The sequence below is a fragment of the Notolepis coatsorum genome (genome assembly GCF_963971535.1).
Source record: "Notolepis coatsorum genome assembly, chromosome: 4".
Lineage (NCBI taxonomy): Eukaryota > Metazoa > Chordata > Actinopteri > Aulopiformes > Paralepididae > Notolepis > Notolepis coatsorum.
The window spans coordinates 23,243,305-23,263,255 of NC_140168.1; the positions used below are offsets into that span (position 1 = coordinate 23,243,305).

General features: G+C 42.7%; 1 protein-coding gene across 1 annotated transcript; it reads left to right on the forward strand.

Annotated features, from left to right (window-relative positions):
* The first annotated feature begins 259 nt into the window (after positions 1–259).
* anxa14 (annexin A14) lies at positions 260–19,428 on the forward strand. The gene is made up of 13 exons (XM_084313231.1): positions 260–374; positions 909–950; positions 2,547–2,643; positions 3,464–3,552; positions 9,987–10,100; positions 11,179–11,269; positions 13,644–13,723; positions 13,920–13,958; positions 14,185–14,275; positions 16,005–16,100; positions 17,611–17,666; positions 18,494–18,601; positions 19,253–19,428. The coding sequence occupies exons 2-13, from the start codon at positions 924–926 to the stop codon at positions 19,310–19,312; spliced, it is 948 nt and encodes a 315-aa protein (XP_084169357.1). The 5' UTR covers positions 260–374; positions 909–923; the 3' UTR covers positions 19,313–19,428.
* The last annotated feature ends 523 nt before the right edge of the window (positions 19,429–19,951 follow it).

Below are 19,951 nucleotides of genomic sequence, written 5' to 3' on the forward strand. Positions count from 1 at the left end.
AACTAAGATGGAACTCTCCTCCCTGATATTGACCATATAAGTTATTGGTCCCATTGGTCATAATTAATTTTCCATGTTATGGTAATTTAAGGTCAATGAACACCTGTAAGCAAACCAGATAGTCTGGGCTCCTCCTCGGAATGTCAGATATTTTGCAACTTGGTTGCCATAGTAATGCTAGAGACCAATAGTAATGGCATGGGTGTGAAGACACAAAGCACCTGATTGGTCAGTTGTGTGAGAGTGACAGGATGGTAGGTGTACTATAGCAGGTGTGGTGTGTAGTAAGGGTGGGACTAAAGATACAACGCTGATTAGAGGGTTTTCAGGAACTCCACTACCTCCGTTGTTACTGCCACAGCACTCCGTTACAGGTAGGAAAGGTTATAATCTTTTATTCTGTTGAAGACATTGTATTAGACTTGATTGTAAATATGCTATTCTGCGAGTTGTGTGTGTAAAAAAAAAAACATTAACACAGGTTTTAATCCATTCCTTGTAGAAAATATCCATTTAAGATTAGTGTCAAGTGTATGGCTACTGTATCATAGCAACCTTATCAGAATAGTTGTTATAATAAATAGACAGATCAAATGTAACTGCATTCAAGAAAATAATCTCATACCAAAGTCCTCCACATCATCCATTCATGCAGTATGTGTAGGTTGTGTGTGTTTATTTTCTTTTTAATTGTTTATACTAATTGCTGTGGTGCACTCTGGACTGAGAGTACTATGAAGATAGCTATTCATATTTTCTTATTGTTATATTGTAGAAATGTGTGCATTGAAATGTCTGTAAAGTCACTAGTTTCAACTACATTGAAAATGAAGGTGACCTCAATTGTAATTTCGAGAATAAATAAAGGTCTCTCTCTCTCTCTCTCTCTCTCTCTCTCTCTCTCACAGTCATTTTAAGAAGCCATGGACTACGAGTACTTCAAATCTCATGTACGTTGACGTTCTCCTCTCCTCTCTTCGCTCTTTCATTGCATTCCAATGTTCACTATCAGGACGTCATGTGCCAACAACCTCCCCGATGTCTATCTGAAAACGCGTGGTTCCTAACTGATCGTCCTGAGTTACACCGGTTTGCTGTGGAATGAGCTCAGGCATGCCTTGAGATTTCGCTTCGGGGCAAATCAATGTCAAACATAGATCTTACATCTACTTTATTAAAAGAATAATAATAATCGAATTAAAATCGTCCAACGGTGCCGTCCTCCCGCGGTCACACGATCAACGACGACCCTGTAGACTACGGCTGAGTCTATCTTCAGTATGTGTGGTCCTCATTTCAAACGATGGAAACACTTAAGACAGGGTATCTTTAAAGATGTTGTAATGTCCCTCTTGATCAGCAGGTTTTTGCAAATGTGTCATTGGATACGATTCACACAATCCTTTATGCCACATTTCCCATGAATTGGGAAATCTCACATCTCATCATCTCTCTCCTCTACTCCTCCAACCAGGGCCTGTCAAGACACACTCTACCTGTCAAGACCCACTCTTTACCTGTCAGACACACTCTCTACCTGTCAAGACCCACTCTCTACCTGTCAAGACCCACTCTCTACCTGTCAAGACCCACTCTCTACCTGTCAAGACCCACTCTCTACCTGTCAAGACCCACTCTTTACCTGTCAGACACACTCTCTACCTGTCAAGACCCACTCTCTACCTGTCAAGACCCACTCTTTACCTGTCAGACCCACTCTCTACCTGTCAAGACCCACTCTCTACCTGTCAAGACCCACTCTTTACCTGTCAAGACCCACTCTCTACCTGTCAAGACCCACTCTCTACCTGTCAAGACCCACTCTCCACCTGTCAAGACCCACTCTCTTACCTGTCAGACACATTCTCTACCCGTCAGACCCATTCTCTTACCTGTCAGACACATTCTCTACCTGTCAAGACCCACTCTACCTGTCAGACACATTCTCTACCTGTCTCTCTACCTGTCAGACCCATTCTCTACCTGTCAGACCCATTCTCTACCTGTCAGACACACTCTCTACCTGTCAGACACATTCTCTACCTGTCAGACACATTCTCTACCTGTCAGACACACTCTTTACCTGTCAGACACACTCTCTACCTGTCAGACACATTCTCTACCTGTCAGACACACTCTCTACCTGTCAGACACACTCTCTACCTGTCTCTCTACCTGTCAGACACACTCTCTACCTGTCAGACACACTCTCTACCTGTCTCTCTACAGTACCTGTCTCTCTACCTCTCAGACACACTCTCTACCTGTCTCTCTACCTGTCTCTCTACCTGTCAGACACACTCTCACCTGTCAGACACACACTTAACATTTTTTCAATTCTACATGATGTAAATTGTGTAATTCCTTTGTGTTTCAACGCTCCCCCCTCTCTCCCTCCCTCTCCCCCTCTCTCCCTCTCCCCTCTCTCCCCCCCTCTCCCCCCTCTCTCTCCCTCTCTCTCCCCCTCTTCCCCCCCCCCCTCCCCCCCCCCTCTCCCCCCTCCTCTCTCCCCCTCTCTCCCCCCTCTCTCCCTCTCTGTCCCATAGGACATGTCCTGGGGGACACTGGGTACTGTACGACCCTTCTCCAACTTCCAGGCTGATAAAGATGCTCTGGAGATCCAGGCAGCGTTGGAGAAGAAAGGTACCTCAGCTAAAAGCCCTGATGATGGGTGACTTAAGACAGGGCTACTGTAACTACGGTACCATAGCCATAGTGGTAGTACTGATGGTGTAAGTACAGAGGTACTCACTCTGGGGCACGCTACCGCAGCCTCCCAGGCAGAACCGACAGGACCACGAATAGTTTCTTCCCCTCAGCTGTCAGACTTCTGAATCAAAACTCTACTTAGCCCACTGCACCTCACTGTATACCTGTGTATATATAGCCATACAGTAGCTTATGTAGACTTTATTTGCATTATTATTATTTTATTATCACCATTGCACATTGTACTAACCATTCTACTTTACTGTACAGTTTTTATTTACATGTGTCTTATATTGCAACTGACTGTTGATTGTCACATCCTGGTTGGACGTACACAATCTCGTTGCACTGTCTTGTACTGTGTAATGACAATAACGTGAATCTAATCTAATAGCCATAGTGGTAGTACTGATGGTGTAAGTACAGAACACTGTTCTTCTACATGTTGCCTCTTTATTCTTTTGGTTCTTGTGTGCTAAATTACATACAGTCGCTACTGCGTTTTACCCAAATTAATCTTTATGATTGATTGATTGATTGATTGAATTGATTGAAAACTTTATTAACATATTACAGAATGGGTACAGTACAGTACAGCTCAATACAAACAATTGTTAAGGGGATGCAGACCAGAGAAAGACTTTCGTCTTGTTTACATCAGGGTCCCCCATTTTCAATTCATCATCACACACAGTAGTTAGGCGGGCATTACTCTAACACACACTGTGAGTCAAAACTCCTGCTTTTGGTTCAGATGCAGTGACTCTAATCAGAATCCTGACCAATCGAAGCAACGATCAGAGACAGGCCATCGTCAAGGCTTACCACGGAGTAACAGACAAGGTAAAGAAACACATTTCCTCTTGTTCCTGTTTTTTTTTACATACAATGTTATAGGGCTGACCCCTATTAGTCGATTAGTCGACTAATCGGTCGAAAGGAGCCGTAGTCGACTGCCAACCTCTTAGTCGAATACAAAAAAAAAAGAATAATAATATTTAAATATAAATTTTTTTTTATCATTCTTTCCAAAAGAAAAGAGGCCTAGAAGCGTGGCTAACGCTAATGGCACGCATACCAGAGGCTAACTGCCTAAGAAAACAGGCACAGAGGCACTGAAAGAGGATTTCACCCGTCTAATGAACACACTAGACTAGACAAATATCAAGATGTATCCATCAGTGGACCAATTGCATGCTTTTGCAGAGGACACGAAGCCTTCAGTCGACTCCTTCAGACATTAAGCACCCCCCACAGCCCAAATGGAACGATACAAAAAATATATATATTATACTTTTTTTTTGTCGACTAATAGTCGACTAACGGCAAATTTTGGCCAATCATAGTCGACTATCCAAATCCTTAGTCGGGGACAGCCCTACAATGTTATTATACTTGCAGTGTTTCTGTTTTAAAGTCCTGTTTTAATAAACACAGACTGATAATGTGTCATATAATTATAACTAAATATGTTAATATTCAGTGACGTCATTAATAAGAGGTGGGTTTCTGTCTCTTGCTAACGGCACCAACTTTAGCCGACATCGATGTGTGTGTTCGGAGCACATTGCACCTTGTAAATGTTTGATCAGCAAACATGAGGCAAACGGGTCTCGAGCGTTTGTGTTTCAACAACACACCTTTGTTTGGAGAGTAAGCTGTGCCTCTGCTGTATCTACAAGTCCAGCGCATATTAGTGTGACGTGTGATGATGTGTGCTGCTTGAGTGAAACTATAGTCAGGTGAAATTCATAATTCATAATATAGTATATATATAATATATATATATATATATAATATTATGAATATAGTATATTCATAATATACTTACCGTATGCATACCGCACCTTATGTGAATACTGTATACTTCATCAGAGCATATATTTAGCATTTTACATTTGAGCATTTTTCAATTATATATTAGATTCGATTTCGATTATTGGATTATTGGATTATATATTGCATATATTTAGCATTTAACATTTTAGCATTTGGTTTTTTTAGATTATATATTAGATTCGATTAGATTGTGTATTAGATTATTAGATTATATATTGTAACTATATTTATTGTAGGGCAAATATAACTGAGAGGGCATATATGTATATACCCTCATCTTGCACCTTGACCTTTTTACACTGCCTACTTGCCCATAATGCTCATGTCCAGAGTCAATTATATTGTAATATTGTTTACACTGCCTATTTGTATTCTATTTTCATTTTTACTTCTCCACTGTACTATAATTCTATGACCTGTATCATGGCTTCTATTACCTGTACTTCCCCTCCCCCATGCTGCTATGATGCCTCCAAGGGGATCAATAAAGGAATCTATTATTTTATCTTATCTTATAGAGGAGCAAAACCTTATGCATATGCCTCGTTTTAAGAGGGGGTGGGGGGTCTGCTTGCTAACACCAGTTAGTATACAGCATTCACCCCCCGTTAGGTAGAATGTGACAGAATTAGCTAGAATGTGACAGAATTGTATTTTTATTTATTTTTTATTATTGTTAAAGCGGTATTTGGCAGGTTATCTTTATATAATAGAATAGAAGTACTTTATTGATCCAGAGGGGAATTCAGCACCACAAATCGCTCACAATGGTAAATGTTAAATGGCTGCTTTTTTTTATATAGCACTTTTATCCAAAGCGCTTTACAATTTTGTTACTCACATTTTACCCATTCAATCACACATTCACTCACACACACATTCAGATTCACTCACACATTCACACACACATTCACTCACATTGATGATGATGATGATGATGATGAATAGTTTATTTTCGGTCTTTGTTTACATATCAATCAAAAGCACCCTTGTGTGGACTTTCAACATAAAAGAAAAAGAAAATCACAAATGTACATATTCGATTTGAAGTAAGCTCACACACAAAATCCAAACTCAATGACCGAAAAAAGGAACATGCTTATTTTTGCCTATCCTTTACAATTCTTAAAAACTAAATATACTTTAATATAAGAAAGAAACTCACACATTCACTCACACATTCACTCACCCGGCATTCACACACCGACGGCAAGGTGCCAACCTGCTCATCGGGAGCAATTAGGGGTTAAGTGTCTTGCTCAAGGACACATCGACACGCTGCCCGGGAGGAGCGGGAATCGAACCGAGAACCTCCGGATTGCCAGACGACTGCTCTACCTCCTGAGCCACTGTCGCCCAATGAACATTCAGTTACTAGTCAAAAGTAAAAAACAAGAATTGGAATAAGCTCAAGCTACAAAAAGGGCACTTAACCCACCAACACGCGCCATCGATAATAACACACTTTAGATCTTATTCTTATTGTAGTGGCCGACTGCCATTCCTCTATGTGCTGACAGTCGTCCACGATGCACCCGCTGTTGTGCCTTTTCACGCTGTACCAAGGTTGTGATGTGAATGAATTGAATGTCCAAAGTTGCCGCCGGTTCGGTTTACAGGTTTATTGTTGTCCAAGGGTAAATGATAGTGATAGTGAAATAAAGGTTACACAGAACAGTCGTCAGTTGCTCCGTGGTCGGTTCCAACAGTAAAACAGTGAAACAGTTCCAACAGTGAGACAGCGTTTGAAGGTAAGTCCTCCGCAGGTGCACAAGATTCCGTTGATCACCTTGGCCATTTATAGGAGTGGGCTGCAATGGGTGGTGAGCCCTCTAGTGGCCAAACAGTCTAAAGGTTCTAACAATAAGACAGTCTAAAGGTTCTAATATAAGACAGTCTAAAGGTTCTAATGTATATATATAATATAATATATATATAAATAATAATATAATAATATATAAATCCACCAAGTCGGTTTCTGAAACCATTCCACTGCCGGTTGACATACCCGTTTCAACCGTATTTTGTCCTTCATCCTCTTCATCTTCATCAGATATCAGAACACTTTTGTCATGGTGTTCATCTGAACACGCCTCCTTTTCTTCTGATACTTCTACCTTGGTTCTGCTCTTTCCCGTTGGCTTGGCATTTCCTCCAACACTCTTGACCTCAGCAGGTCCTTGCAGAGTAGAGCTACGTTTTGGGAGATGCACTTCTATGCTTGTTTGATGTAGATCAGTGTGAGACTGAGGGGCTTGGATATGAGAGGTTGTTGGCAGCACATGCCGGCTTCGACCAGCAGGGGTAGCACATCTTGTTTTAGCAGTATGGCTTGGCCACTGGTCCACCTCTTCTACCTCTTCTTCCTCTTCTTTATCACTGTCCTCCTCCTCGTCTTCATCACTGTCCTCCTCTCCTTCATCACTCTGGCTATGCAGTTTGTTTTCGTCATCGGCGTCCTCTTCATCATCGACGCCGTCCTCCTCACCACCATCTTCATCATCGACGCCGTCCTCCTCACCACCATCATCATCGACGTCATCGACGCCGTCCTCCTCACCACCATCATCGACGTCGTCCTCCTCACCACCATCATCATCAACGTCATCGACGCCGTCCTCCTCACCACCATCATCGACGTCATCGACGCCGTCCTCCTCACCACCATCATCGACGTCATCGACGCCGTCCTCACCACCATCATCATCGACGTCATCGACGCCGTCCTCCTCACCACCATCATCATCGACGTCATCGACGCCGTCCTCCTCACCACCATCATCGACGTCATCGACGCCGTCCTCCTCACCACCATCATCGACGTCATCGACGCCGTCCTCACCACCATCATCATCGACGTCATCGACGCCGTCCTCACCACCATCATCATCGACGTCATCGACACCGTCCTCCTCACCACCATCTGGTTCATTCTGAGGAAGTCTCTGGGTAGGACCCATCAGGTCATCCTCCACCATCCACTTCTTGGAGGGAACATGAGGTGCGCTCGAATAGTCATCCTCATCTTCATCCTCGCTGCCCTCTTCTTCATCGCTGTCCTCATCTCCTTCATCACTGTCCTCTTCTTCATCGCTGTCCTCTCCTCTGGACTCTGGACTCTGTATTTTGTGCTCGCACTCCTTGGAGCTGAAATCAAGACAGTGATTAGTAAAAACATTATCATTGGCCGGTACAATGTTGCGCCTCTCAGCCAAGACTCCCATCGATGATGCCCGCCTGGCCGTTTGCTTGGCTGCTCGGTTAAGTTCGGCTAAGAACTTTTCTTCTTCCAATTTCCTATCACTTTGTTGTTTCTTTATCCTGGTTTCCAACTCGTGTCTCAAGTCTTTAAGGTTTACATTGGCAAGGACAGTTTCATATTTCCAATTATTTTGTTGTTTCTGAAGCAAGTTTACAGTGGAAATGCGTATAAACAAGCATTCATTTTCGTCTTCAGCCTGTCTTAGCCTAGAGGCTAGCGTACCCATAAGATTTCCTTTTCATCTTCAGCCTTTCTTAGCACGGCTTCTTCTTTAATTGCAATTTGCCTCTTTCTCATCTTGGCTACAGCGTTGTTATTTATTCTTTCCAATTCCAATTTCAAATCTTTAAGGTTTAAAGCGTATAAATGGGCAAGGCGTACATATTTGCTGGTTTGCCTCTTCCTCATCTTGGCTTCAGACTTTGTAATTTGAATGTTGCATTCACTTAGCGTGACGTCAAAGAGGGTTTGCGTTTCTTCCCGCTTATGAATGCAGTAATGTAGTTATAGCTTTTGCCACACATCTACATCAATGTCCAAGAGAACAGTTTACACACGTTCAGTGACGACACTAATTACGATGGCTCCACCTCTAAACGATACGGCACATCGTCAGTTCCATATCCTTCCACAATGTCGTAATCATTCAGTTGCCAATGTGTCAACGTTATTCTGTTTCCACACGTCCATACAATATTAATTGTGATGGTTCCACATTTAATTCTCCGTTGCACTGTCCACTGTATTATATATCGGAATTAAATCATAGTTCATTGCGTCATCTAGTGTCCAGTTTCCACACGTCCAGACAATATTAATTGTGATGGTTCCACAGTTTCCACTTTCTAATACGGCGCATAGTCCGTTCTATAATCCACAGCATCACAATTTAATTAGTCCGATGCTAGAATTCTCCACAGCGTTCGCAAGGAAGCAATGTCCCGAGTCAGTTCCATTCATAAATACAGCAGCGTCCACCAAACAATTTCAGCATAGCGTTCAAACTATTTATCTTCACGGAAGGCTTTTGCTCTTCACGCTACTATCCATTTCCTTTATCCAGGTCTTCATCAACAGAGGTGTATTTCATAAATCTTCTTACCTCTGGTTTCCTTTTGTGAGGGAGGTTGTCCAACCTTATACTCACATGTCCTTCTATAGTGAGGGTAACTTCAAACTTTGTACTCACGTCCTTCTGTCGTGAGGACACTTTCAAACTTTCTTCTTTTCACTCACGTTCTTCTGTTGTGAGGGAACCTTCAAACTTTGTAGTCCCACGTCCTTCTTTCAGGAGGAGACCTTCAAACTTTGTATTCCCACGTCCTTCTTTCAGGAGGAGACCTTCAAACTTTGTATTCCCACGTCCTTCTTTCAGGAGGAGACCTTCAAACTTTGTACTCCCACGTCCTTCTTTCAGGAGGAGACCTTCAAACTTTGTATTCCCACGTCCTTCTTTCAGGAGGAGACCTTCAAACTTTGTATTCCCACGTCCTTCTTTCAGGAGGAGACCTTCAAACTTTGTAGTGGCCGACTGCCATTCCTCTGTGTGCTGACAGTCGTCCACGATGCACCCGCTGTTGTGCCTTTTCACGCTGTACCAAGGTTGTGATGTGAATGAATTGAATGTCCAAAGTTGCCGCCGGTTCGGTTTACAGGTTTATTGTTGTCCAAGGGTAAATGATAGTGATAGTGAAATAAAGGTTACACAGAACAGTCGTCAGTTGCTCCGTGGTCGGTTCCAACAGTAAAACAGTGAAACAGTTCCAACAGTGAGACAGCGTTTGAAGGTAAGTCCTCCGCAGGTGCACAAGATTCCGTTGATCACCTTGGCAATTTATAGGAGTGGGCTGCAATGGGTGGTGAGCCCTCTAGTGGCCAAACAGTCTAAAGGTTCTAACAATAAGACAGTCTACTTTCTAATTTGATAAGGTCTATATTTTTTCCGTAGATAGTAGTATACATTTCCCTCTCCATATAAAAAAGTATTTGTATGTCTGTCTGTGTGTGTGTGCATGCGTGTGTGTGTGTGTGTGTGTGTGAGATAGTAGTATACATTTCCCTCTCCATATAAAAAAGTATTTGTATGTCTGTCTGTGTGTGTGTGCATGCGTGTGTGTGTGTGTGTGTGTGTGCGTGCGTCACTGTGTGTGTGTGTGTGTGTGTGTGTGTGTTGCAGGACCTGGTGCATGGGCTGAAGAAGGCGTTGTCTGGAGAGCTGGAGAACCTGATGTTAGCGCTGATGATGACGCCACTACAACATGAGGCTCACCGCCTGCGCCAGGCCATGGAGGTGTGTGTGTGCATGCGTGTGTGTGCGCACGCGCGTGTGTGTGCATGCGTGTGTGTGAGCGTGTGTGTGTGTATCTGAGCTAGGCTACAGATGTAAACTTCTAGTTTTTATCTTTGGCAGCCTAGGGCATGTGCACAAGTTGGTTGTGAGGGGCCTACAAATAGCCGGTCTCCCCAAAAGGAAGGCCAAGCAGTTAGCAAGGTACTGCTCAGTATCAGCTATTATAGGAAGCCGCTCAATTTGGAGGAGGCGTTTGTTTCCTTTACCCATGATTTGTGTCCGATGTGTCTGACAAGTAGTTCAGCCATACTGTAACAGCGTTCTGCCGTCCATGCACTTTGTAACATGGCTGTTCTTTCATTCTTTCTGACTGCACTGGCAGTGTTTATGTCCATTGTATGAGGCTTCCTTGTACTTCTGTTCATGTGGACATAAATAAACACTTCAAATGTGCGTGCGTGTTGGCTGTAGGTCCTGTGGCCTTGGGCATGTCCATAGACTTACAGGACCGTTAGGGTGAGGAATGCTGACCTGTTGAGGAAGGAGATCCAAGCAGCTATAGTAACATGCTGTTGTTATATATACTCCACTGCAGTGTTGTAGTCGAGTCACTAAATCTCGAGTCAGGAGTCGAGTCTCGAGTCCCCAGTGTTCGAGTCTGAGTCCAAGTCACCAAAGAAGAGCCAGAGTCCGAGTCCCCATTACCCTAGTCGGAGTTCAAGTCCAAGTCATCCAGGTTGAGTCCACTCCACTCTGGCAGTCAAAGAGCTGACATACAAATAAAAAAGCTCTACAGTAAACATAAATGACACAGCGGTCACCATTTCAAAGGGAGTTTATTTACTTTGGTCAATGCTCGAGTCCAAGTCCGAGTCATCAGTGCTCATGGCCAAATCGAGTCACGGGTCCTGAAAATCAGTCCAGGTCCTGGGCTCGAGTACTACAACACTGCTCTACCGTAATGGGTATCCATAGCATGTCATCAACAGCGTGCGTGCGTGTGTGTGTGTGTGTGTGTGTGTGTGTGTGTGTGTGTGTGTGCGTGTGTGCGTGTGTGGACGCACGTGTGCATGTGCAGGGTCTAGGCACAGACGAAGACACCCTCTTGGAGATACTGTGTACAAGATCTGGCCAGAGACTGAAAGAAATCACTACAGCCTACAACCAATGTAAGTCATTTAGGATTAGATCGGGGGCGGGGGGGGGGGGGGGGTTACATACACTACAGCCCATCATGAGGCTGGTCATGTATAAGTATTGTTTTAACCCTTTCACTACCACACTACAGAAGGTTAACCTTTCACTACCACACTACAGACGGTTAACCTTCTGTAGTGTGGTTGTGAAAGGGTTAACCCTTTGCCGTGTTGGCAGTGAAAGGGTTAACCTTCTGTATTGTCGCAGTGAAAGGGTTAACCCGTTGGTAGTGTGGTAGTGAAAGGGTTAAGAAAGGTATGAAGGAGCTTAGCTTTGAACATACTGTACTTGAGTTGGGATATTGGAATCTTGCTATATGCTAATTGTGTTATTGTTTTGTACGTCGCTCTGTGTTTCAGTCCTACCTTTGCATCATATGTATATAAATATTTTTTTATATATCTTTTATTGGTGAAACATAGGTGGTACAGAGAAGCAAAGGTTGTTTATCAATATTTAACATATCACCATGATTCTTTTTTTTTGCTTTTATGGGACATGACGAGACACGGACAGGACTGAAATTGACCAGGAACAACGAGAAAACAACAAAGACAAAAACTAAACAAAACAGGCAAAAATAAAGTAAAAAAAAAAATACAAATAATAATAATAATAATAATAATAATAATAATAATAATAATAATAATAATAATATAATAATAATAATAATAATAATAATAATAATAATAATAATAATAATAATAATAATAATAATAATAATAATAATAATAATAAATAACCAAGATACAATATACAGTGGGGCAGAGTTTACAACAGAGTATCTGAGGTATCATATGTATATATACCCATAGTTCTGTCTTGATATCGACTGGTATCCATGGTTTTATACTACACTACCGAAACTAGTATACAGAGCATTATGGGAGTGTTTCCAAATGTTTACATTCAAAAAGGAAAGAAGAGAAGAAGAGCAGCATTGTAAAGAGAAATTCAGTTTTTAGACCAATTAAAGCTGCAATCCTTATTTTTTACATTTTCAAAACAACTTTCGACCACCTGCTGTCAGAAAGGCTCATTGAGCCACGACCTGGCCCTATGCATTTAAATAGTATTCTTTTCATCTAATCAATATTGGGCTGTCAGAACAGTATTGCCTATAGGTGAAGTATATACCTACCTTGTTTAACAACCAGGACATGCCCGAGAGAAAGTTCTATTCCTTTTTTTCAACAAATCTCTTTGCTACAACAATATTGTGTGTTTTAACACTTTGGCAAGATGAGGCTTTTGTTTTTGGGAGAAAGGGTTTGTTTAGAGTTGCTCCTCGCTGCCCTCTAGTTCTCAGAAAATAATGATTGCAGCTTAAAATAATCAGAATCACTTTATTCGCTAATAATAGGGATATGCCGGCATTTGACTTGGTTATCAGCACACAGACATACAACAATCCACATTCTAACAGGACGACACACAGGGTACAGGACAGAGAGGACACACGTTCTAACAGGACGACACACAGGGTACAGGACAGAGAGGACACGTTCTAACAGGACGACACACAGGGTACAGGACAGAGGACACACGTTCTAACAGGACGACACACAGGGTACAGGACAGAGGACACGTTCTAACAGGACGACACACAGGGTACAGGACAGAGGACACACGTTCTAACAGGACGACACACAGGGTGCAGGACAGAGAGGACACACGTTCTAACAGGACGACACACAGGGTACAGGACAGAGGACACACGTTCTAACAGGACGACACACAGGGTACAGGACAGAGAGGACACACGTTCTAACAGGACGACACACAGGGTGCAGGACAGAGAGGACACACGTTCTAACAGGACGACACACAGGGTACAGGACAGAGAGGACACACGTTCTAACAGGACGACACACAGGGTACAGGACAGAGGACACACGTTCTAACAGGACGACACACAGGGTACAGGACAGAGGACACACGTTCTAACAGGACGACACACAGGGTACAGGACAGAGAGGACACACGTTCTAACAGGACAACACACAGGGTACAGGACAGAGAGGACACACGTTCTAACAGGACGACACACAGGGTACAGGACAGAGGACACACGTTCTAACAGGACGACACACAGGGTACAGGACAGAGAGGACACACGTTCTAACAGGACAACACACAGGGTACAGGACAGAGAGGACACACGTTCTAACAGGACGACACACAGAGTACACGACGATCTCTAAACAATGCAAAGACAGGACACCAACGGACTATACAAACGCAACATAATACTAAACGACGAGTGTGTGGTTCTGATATTGAATGTCAACAGATCAAAAAATGTATTTCATTAACGTTAGCGTTTAATGTTGTCCTGTGTTTCAGTGTACAAGAGGGACCTGGAGAAAGACCTGAAAGGAGAGACCAGCGGGGACTTATCGAAGCTCCTCTTGTCTTTATTGAACGTAACTGCGACCCTCGTTGACTTTAATGACAAACGTCGCCTTCTGTGACACAATGACAAGGACAATGGATGATAACCCTACAGTGGCTACGATACATCTGTACAAAAGCATGAAATATTGACAAATGTAAAATGGTTTATCCAGGAATGTTCATGTTCAGTAGCCATCTTTTTCTCTCCTCTCTCTCTCCCAACAGAAGGACGGTGTTACGGGCGTGGTGCAAGGAGATATTCAGGTAATATACTACTGACACAATGCTTTATATTAAAGATAGTTCACATTTTAAGAAGTCTATATTGAGGTAATATACTGACACAGTGCTTTATATTAAAGTTAAAAAATGTTAAGGACTCTATGGCCTCCACTGACTTCAACTAGAATGTGTAAACATGTTGACTGCAATTAATGTGTACCCATTGACCCCTCACTGTTTGCCTGGGTGTGTTCGATTGTACCACCAGGCGCTCTCTGCGTCACTAAATGGGAAGAAATCAGATGCTGGGCCGTGGATTAGCATCCTAACCTCTAGAAGCTACGATCATCTTAACAGAGGTATGCGACACACTGCCTTTTCTTCCTTCTGTCTTCCTGTTGGTCGGTGTGTCGTGGCAGCCTGGCATTCTGCTCTGCCTGCGTGCAATTGGAGAGTACTGAAATATATAAATATATCCAGGCTGAAGATGGAATTATCCTCTAAATTGGGATAAGATAACAGGTATTTAGGGTATATCCTATATAAGACAATTAACTAAAATGTGATTTCATTGGATGTGCACTGACAACTAATGCTTGTATATCTTATCGTGTGTTGTCATGTTTGTTTATGTGTTTGTTTAAAAAATAATAGAAAAATAAAATACAAAAATTAATTGGGATAAGAGACCTTCTCTAGCATTGACTTAATTAAAAGTAATTAAGTCTTTGCTAGAAAAGTTACTTCACTTAAGTTACTTTTAAAATCGTTAAGATTGTGTGCATTTCCCCAAGTTACCTGAGTGCTTGTTTTGGAATAATTATGGTCTTTCATATATTTTGATCGGTCATTATCACCGCAAGGCTTGGTCCATTTTGAATCGTATCCAAAACGCTTGTATTATTGAAGGTCCAGAAATAAAAACATACTCAATTAAAAAGAAAGTGTAAATGCTCACAAATGTATTTGATTGGAGCCTATTCAAAGAATTGCATTACTAAAAAACAACTAAACGACTCAATTACAGTAACTAGAGAAGTTGTAATTACACTAGCTACTCTCCACCTGTGCAAGCCTGTCTCTCTGTCTCGCTGTCATCCTGCTTGTGAGCAGAGACCAGTCACCCTGTCTGTCTCCAAGCCTGTCTCTCTGTCTCGCTGTCATCCTGCTTGTGAGCAGAGACCAGTCACCCTGTCTGTCTCCAAGCCTGTCTCTCTGTCATCCTGCTTGTGAGCAGAGACCAGTCACCCTGTCTGTCTCCAAGCCTGTCTCTCTGTCTCGCTGTCATCCTGCTTGTGAGCAGAGACCAGTCACCCTGGCCTGTCTGTCTCCAAGCCTGTCTCTCTGTCTCGCTGTCATCCTGCTTGTGAGCAGAGACCAGTCACCCTGTCTGTCTCCAAGCCTGTCTCTCTGTCTCGCTGTCATCCTGTTTGTGAGCAGAGATCCGTCTGTTTCATCGTCTGTCTGACAGCATCTCCAATCCAATCCAATCCAACTTTATTTATAAAGCACTTTAACAGCCACAGGGGCACAAAGTGCTGTACAGAGGCAGCATACTAAAAAACGATAAGCAGCACTAAAAATAGATAAAAGAACAAGAGTGCTAAAAAGGGCAAAAAAAGATAAACATAGGCAACAATAAAAATGTAAATAGATAAGAGTACTTAAAAGTATTTAAAAGCAAAGGACACAGTAACAAAACGATACAACAATAACACAATAAAACAATCAAATCATGAAATCAACAAGCTACATGGTGTCGAAAGCCAGAGAGAAAAGAATAAATAATCAAATAAAGAAAAAAAGAAAAAAATCTAACCCTAACTAACCTTACAGTCATGCACTTGTCCTAATATACTAACCTACTGACTGTAGCACTCAACACGTTGATGAACACTGTTACTCAGCTGATAGAGTTGTACCCTTCCTGATGACTTGTCGTACAGAACTTGTAAGTCGCTTTGGATAAAAGCGCCGTCAGCTAAATGACTAAATGTAAATGTGAGAAGAGCATCTGTTTCTATCAGAGATTGTCTGTCCATGTAAAGTGAGCACAGTGTTCTTCTCCTTGCTGCCTGCTGTGTTCAGTGCTGCTGGGCCTGGAGCTGGACAGAGGACAGACAGCAGACAGCGCCCTGGAGAAACACTTCACAGGAGACATCAGACTGGGCCTGAGGTCGTTAGGTGAATACAGGTCAACTGTTTGAATTGATTGATTGATTGATTGATTGATTGATGATTGATTGATTGATTGATTGATTGATTGATTGATTGAAAATGTTATTAACAGATTGCAGAATGGGTACAATACAGTACGGCTCAATACACACAATTGTTAAGGGTGGACAGTGTGTGTGCGTGTGTGTGTGCGTGTGTCTGTGTGTGTGTGTGTGTGTGTGTGCGTGTGTGTGTGCGTGCGTGCATGTGTGTGTGTGTGTGTGTGTGTGTGCGCACTTGTATTTCTATACTATAGGGGACATTGACCTGTTTACACACTCACGCAATGGGTACCAAAAACATTATGGGGACACATTTGGGTGTCCCCATAAGACAAATTAGGTTATGGTTATAGGGTTATGGTTCTGATTAGGTTGTGGTTAGTGTTAGGTAATGGTTATGGTTAGGTTACAGAATGCATGTAAGTCTATGTACTGTAATGTCCCCATATTTCACATAAACAAACGTGTGTGTGTGGTGTGTGTGTGTGTGTGTGTGTGTGTGTGTGTGTGTGTGTGTGTGTGTGTGTGTGTGTGTGTGTGTGTGTGTGTGTGTGTGTGTGTGTGTGTGTGTGTGTGTGTGTGTGTGTGTGTGTGTGCATGTTTGTATGCAGTAGCTATCCATACTGTTTAGGTGTAAATGACACAAGCATGATACTGTTATATTATTATTTACAGCACATAGATTGACCTACTGGTAATACTGTATGCTTGTCTCTGCGCCAGTGTGCCAGCTGATGCCAGCACATGGGCACAGCATTTACATACTGTACTAGCGTACTGGTGCCATACAAGATATGGCTCAATGTGCACTCATCAGAGGAGATTGGTGGATCAAAGAGCTTGTATGTATGGACTATGAAAGGCAAAGGACTACGTCAGCATAGCGTATAATGCGCCCAATGCGATTTTTAGCTCAGGTCCAATCTCTTTGCCTTGACTTCACATCTATGTTTGTATACGACCCATATCTGGCATCAGTGTGCTGAACAGATAACCTGCTCTGATTTGAAAAAGGTCAGATCTTTGTGTTCACACACTGCTTAAAGATAAATGTGATTCGGGTCCCTTTGACCTGCAGTGTGAACATGACCCCTGCAAGAGCCTTTAGGCACCAAATGAACGGCCACTTCTGCCCTCCAATCAGTGACTTTCCCTGTCACTTCTGCCCTCCAATCAGTGATCAGTGTATTTTCCTGTCACTTCTGCCCTCCAATCAGTGATCAGTGTCTTTCCCTGTCACTTCTGCCCTCCAATCAGTGATCAGTGTATTTTCCTGTCACTTCTGCCCTCCAATCAGTGATCAGTGTCTTTCCCTGTCACTTCTGCCCTCCAATCAGTGACCAGTGTCTTTCCCTGTCACTTCCTTAAACCACCACTAGGGGTCTGCAAAGGACTGCTGTGAGTCTACCATCGAAGTATATTTACTGTATGTACTGATTCTTCATATACTGTATTTGTACTGTTGTTCATTTCAGTGCAGTCCATTCAAAGCCCTGATCTGTACTTGGCCCAGAGACTGGAGTCCATGAAGGTGAGACACTCCAGCCTTCTTATATTGTTTAAGTTTTCATTGATTCAGGCGGCTGGGTGGCGTAGCGGAGATTGCGCTCGTCACCAATGCAAGAGACTCCGGTCTCGAATCCCGGTGTCAGCATTGCCTGCGGCTTGGGCCAGTCGTCATACTATCTCAATTGACAGAGGTAACAGGTGGAAAGTCGATGGGTGGGGATTGGACGTTGTGGACAGCGACTCCTACAGGTCGGTTGGGTGACGCCTGCACAGCAGTGTGAGCCTCCCACGCGTTACTCCTCGCCACTGAGAGTCCGCGCTGTGAAAAGATGCGACAGGCTGCCTCCTAGTGTACCGGAGGGGACACGTGATGCAAGGCTTCTATCCTCACTACAGCCGACCAGTGGGAGGCATAGTCTAGCAACGTTCAAGACAGGGGAGGGGAGAATTGGCAATGCGAAATTGGGATGGGAGAAAAATAGAAAAATAAGGAGAAAAAGTGGATCCAAAAAAAAAATCATTGATTCACTGTTTGATTGATTCACTGACTGACTGTGATAGTATAAAACCTGAGTTCTTTGGATTGATATGTATGAGCCAGCTGGACAGAGATTCAGGAGACAAAGGTGTATGATTGATTGATTAATTGATTGATTGATTCTGTGTTCATTCATTCATTCATTCCGTTTTAAGTAGTTTGAACGAAGTTGGATGTCTTCTTTAACAAACATCCGTGTAACTTTAACATGGTGTACATGTGTACCTACTACGTTCTGTTTACCACAGAGCTGTTTGGTGGTAGGATCTTCTCAATAGATAGTTGAGAAGGTAAAGGTTTGTTTCCTTCAGGTCCCTATAGTCCAGGGACTGATGGTATCCCACTGTGAGGAGGACCTGCTGTGTGTCAGAGCTGCCTACCTCCGACAGACAGGGACCTCTCTCTACACTGCCCTACAGGTTGGGCACACACACACACACACACACACACACACACACACACACACACACACACACACCGTACACACCGTACACACCGTACACACACACACACACACACACACACACGCGCACACACACACACACACACACACACACCGTACACACCGTACACACCGTACACACACACACACACACACACACACCGTACACACACACTGTACACACAGTTGACACACACCTATTCACAGAATGCTCACACTAGACACAACCCCACAAATACTTTTTCCACTCTTTATTGTGTGTTCATACACCCATCACCTCAAACCATTAAAGGAACATGCCAACATCATGGGAATGCACATACCGTCTTCTTCAGAGTCAGACAAGAAGATGGATACCAATTTCCTCTCTGTGCGTTCAGAGGAAAGCTATCCGGCTACACTATAGCTTAGCACAATGAATGGAGGTGGGTCAGAAGAGGTAATCGGTAAGCAAATCTCCCATCATGTTGGCGCGTTCCTTTACAGCATTTAATCCAGACGTCACACACTCTGTTATTATTCAATGTCTCAGTTGAAATCTACACTAGTTTTAAAAACTTCGATCCCTTGGAATCTTTTTTTTTTTATATATTTTTTTACATTTCCTCTTTCATTCATCTTTCAACAGAAACAGTTCAAAGGGGAACACCTGCAGGCACTACTGGCCATCTGCAGATCTGAAGACTGAAAAGCTATATGTACAAAACCTACACAATTGTACAACTCTATATTCACAGGTCATTGCTCTCAGTCCCAGTGTTTGATGTTTGTGCAAATAATAACAATAAACATTGGTTCCATTAACACTGTTCACATGTGTTTCATAAATGTCACACAGTGCTGCATTGTATGCATGCTCTCTTGTTTTAAATACTTCATTATGGCATTAATTGTAGTTAATTGTAGTTAATGAGTCATTTAGTTAAAATAACGTACCCCTGTGTTTCCACTAACAGTGTCACGGTTCAGACTCACAACATCAAAACCTGCAAAACGTCACTTTCTTCTATTTGCATACGGCTTTCTAAACACACAAAGATAATGACTTAAGCTCATTGTCTCCTTCTCTTGATGAGATCACTCCTCTTAGCCAAGCTAATTTGATCCTACATGTACTTTGTACTATTTATTTTTTACTATTAAACCTATATTGATCAGAAGATCCGTCTACGATATAATTGAAGAGTCCGGATCCACCACAGCTATGACGTAAATAATGATCAGTAGTTCCCTTTTCAATTTCACTTGATTAATAATTAGCAAATATTCCTTATTTCACAAGGAAAACACTTCTGTAGCAAGGTTTCTGAACATGATGATGTAGGTA

Excerpts from the sequence above, each read along its gene's own strand:
- anxa14 (XM_084313231.1), top strand. The coding sequence starts at position 924 with ATGGACTACGAGTACTTCAAATCTCAT. Across the intron at positions 11,270-13,643 it reads CACTACAGCCTACAACCAAT|TGTACAAGAGGGACCTGGAG; the intron begins GTAAGTCATTTA and ends CCTGTGTTTCAG. Across the intron at positions 18,602-19,252 it reads CTCTCTACACTGCCCTACAG|AAACAGTTCAAAGGGGAACA; the intron begins GTTGGGCACACA and ends ATCTTTCAACAG.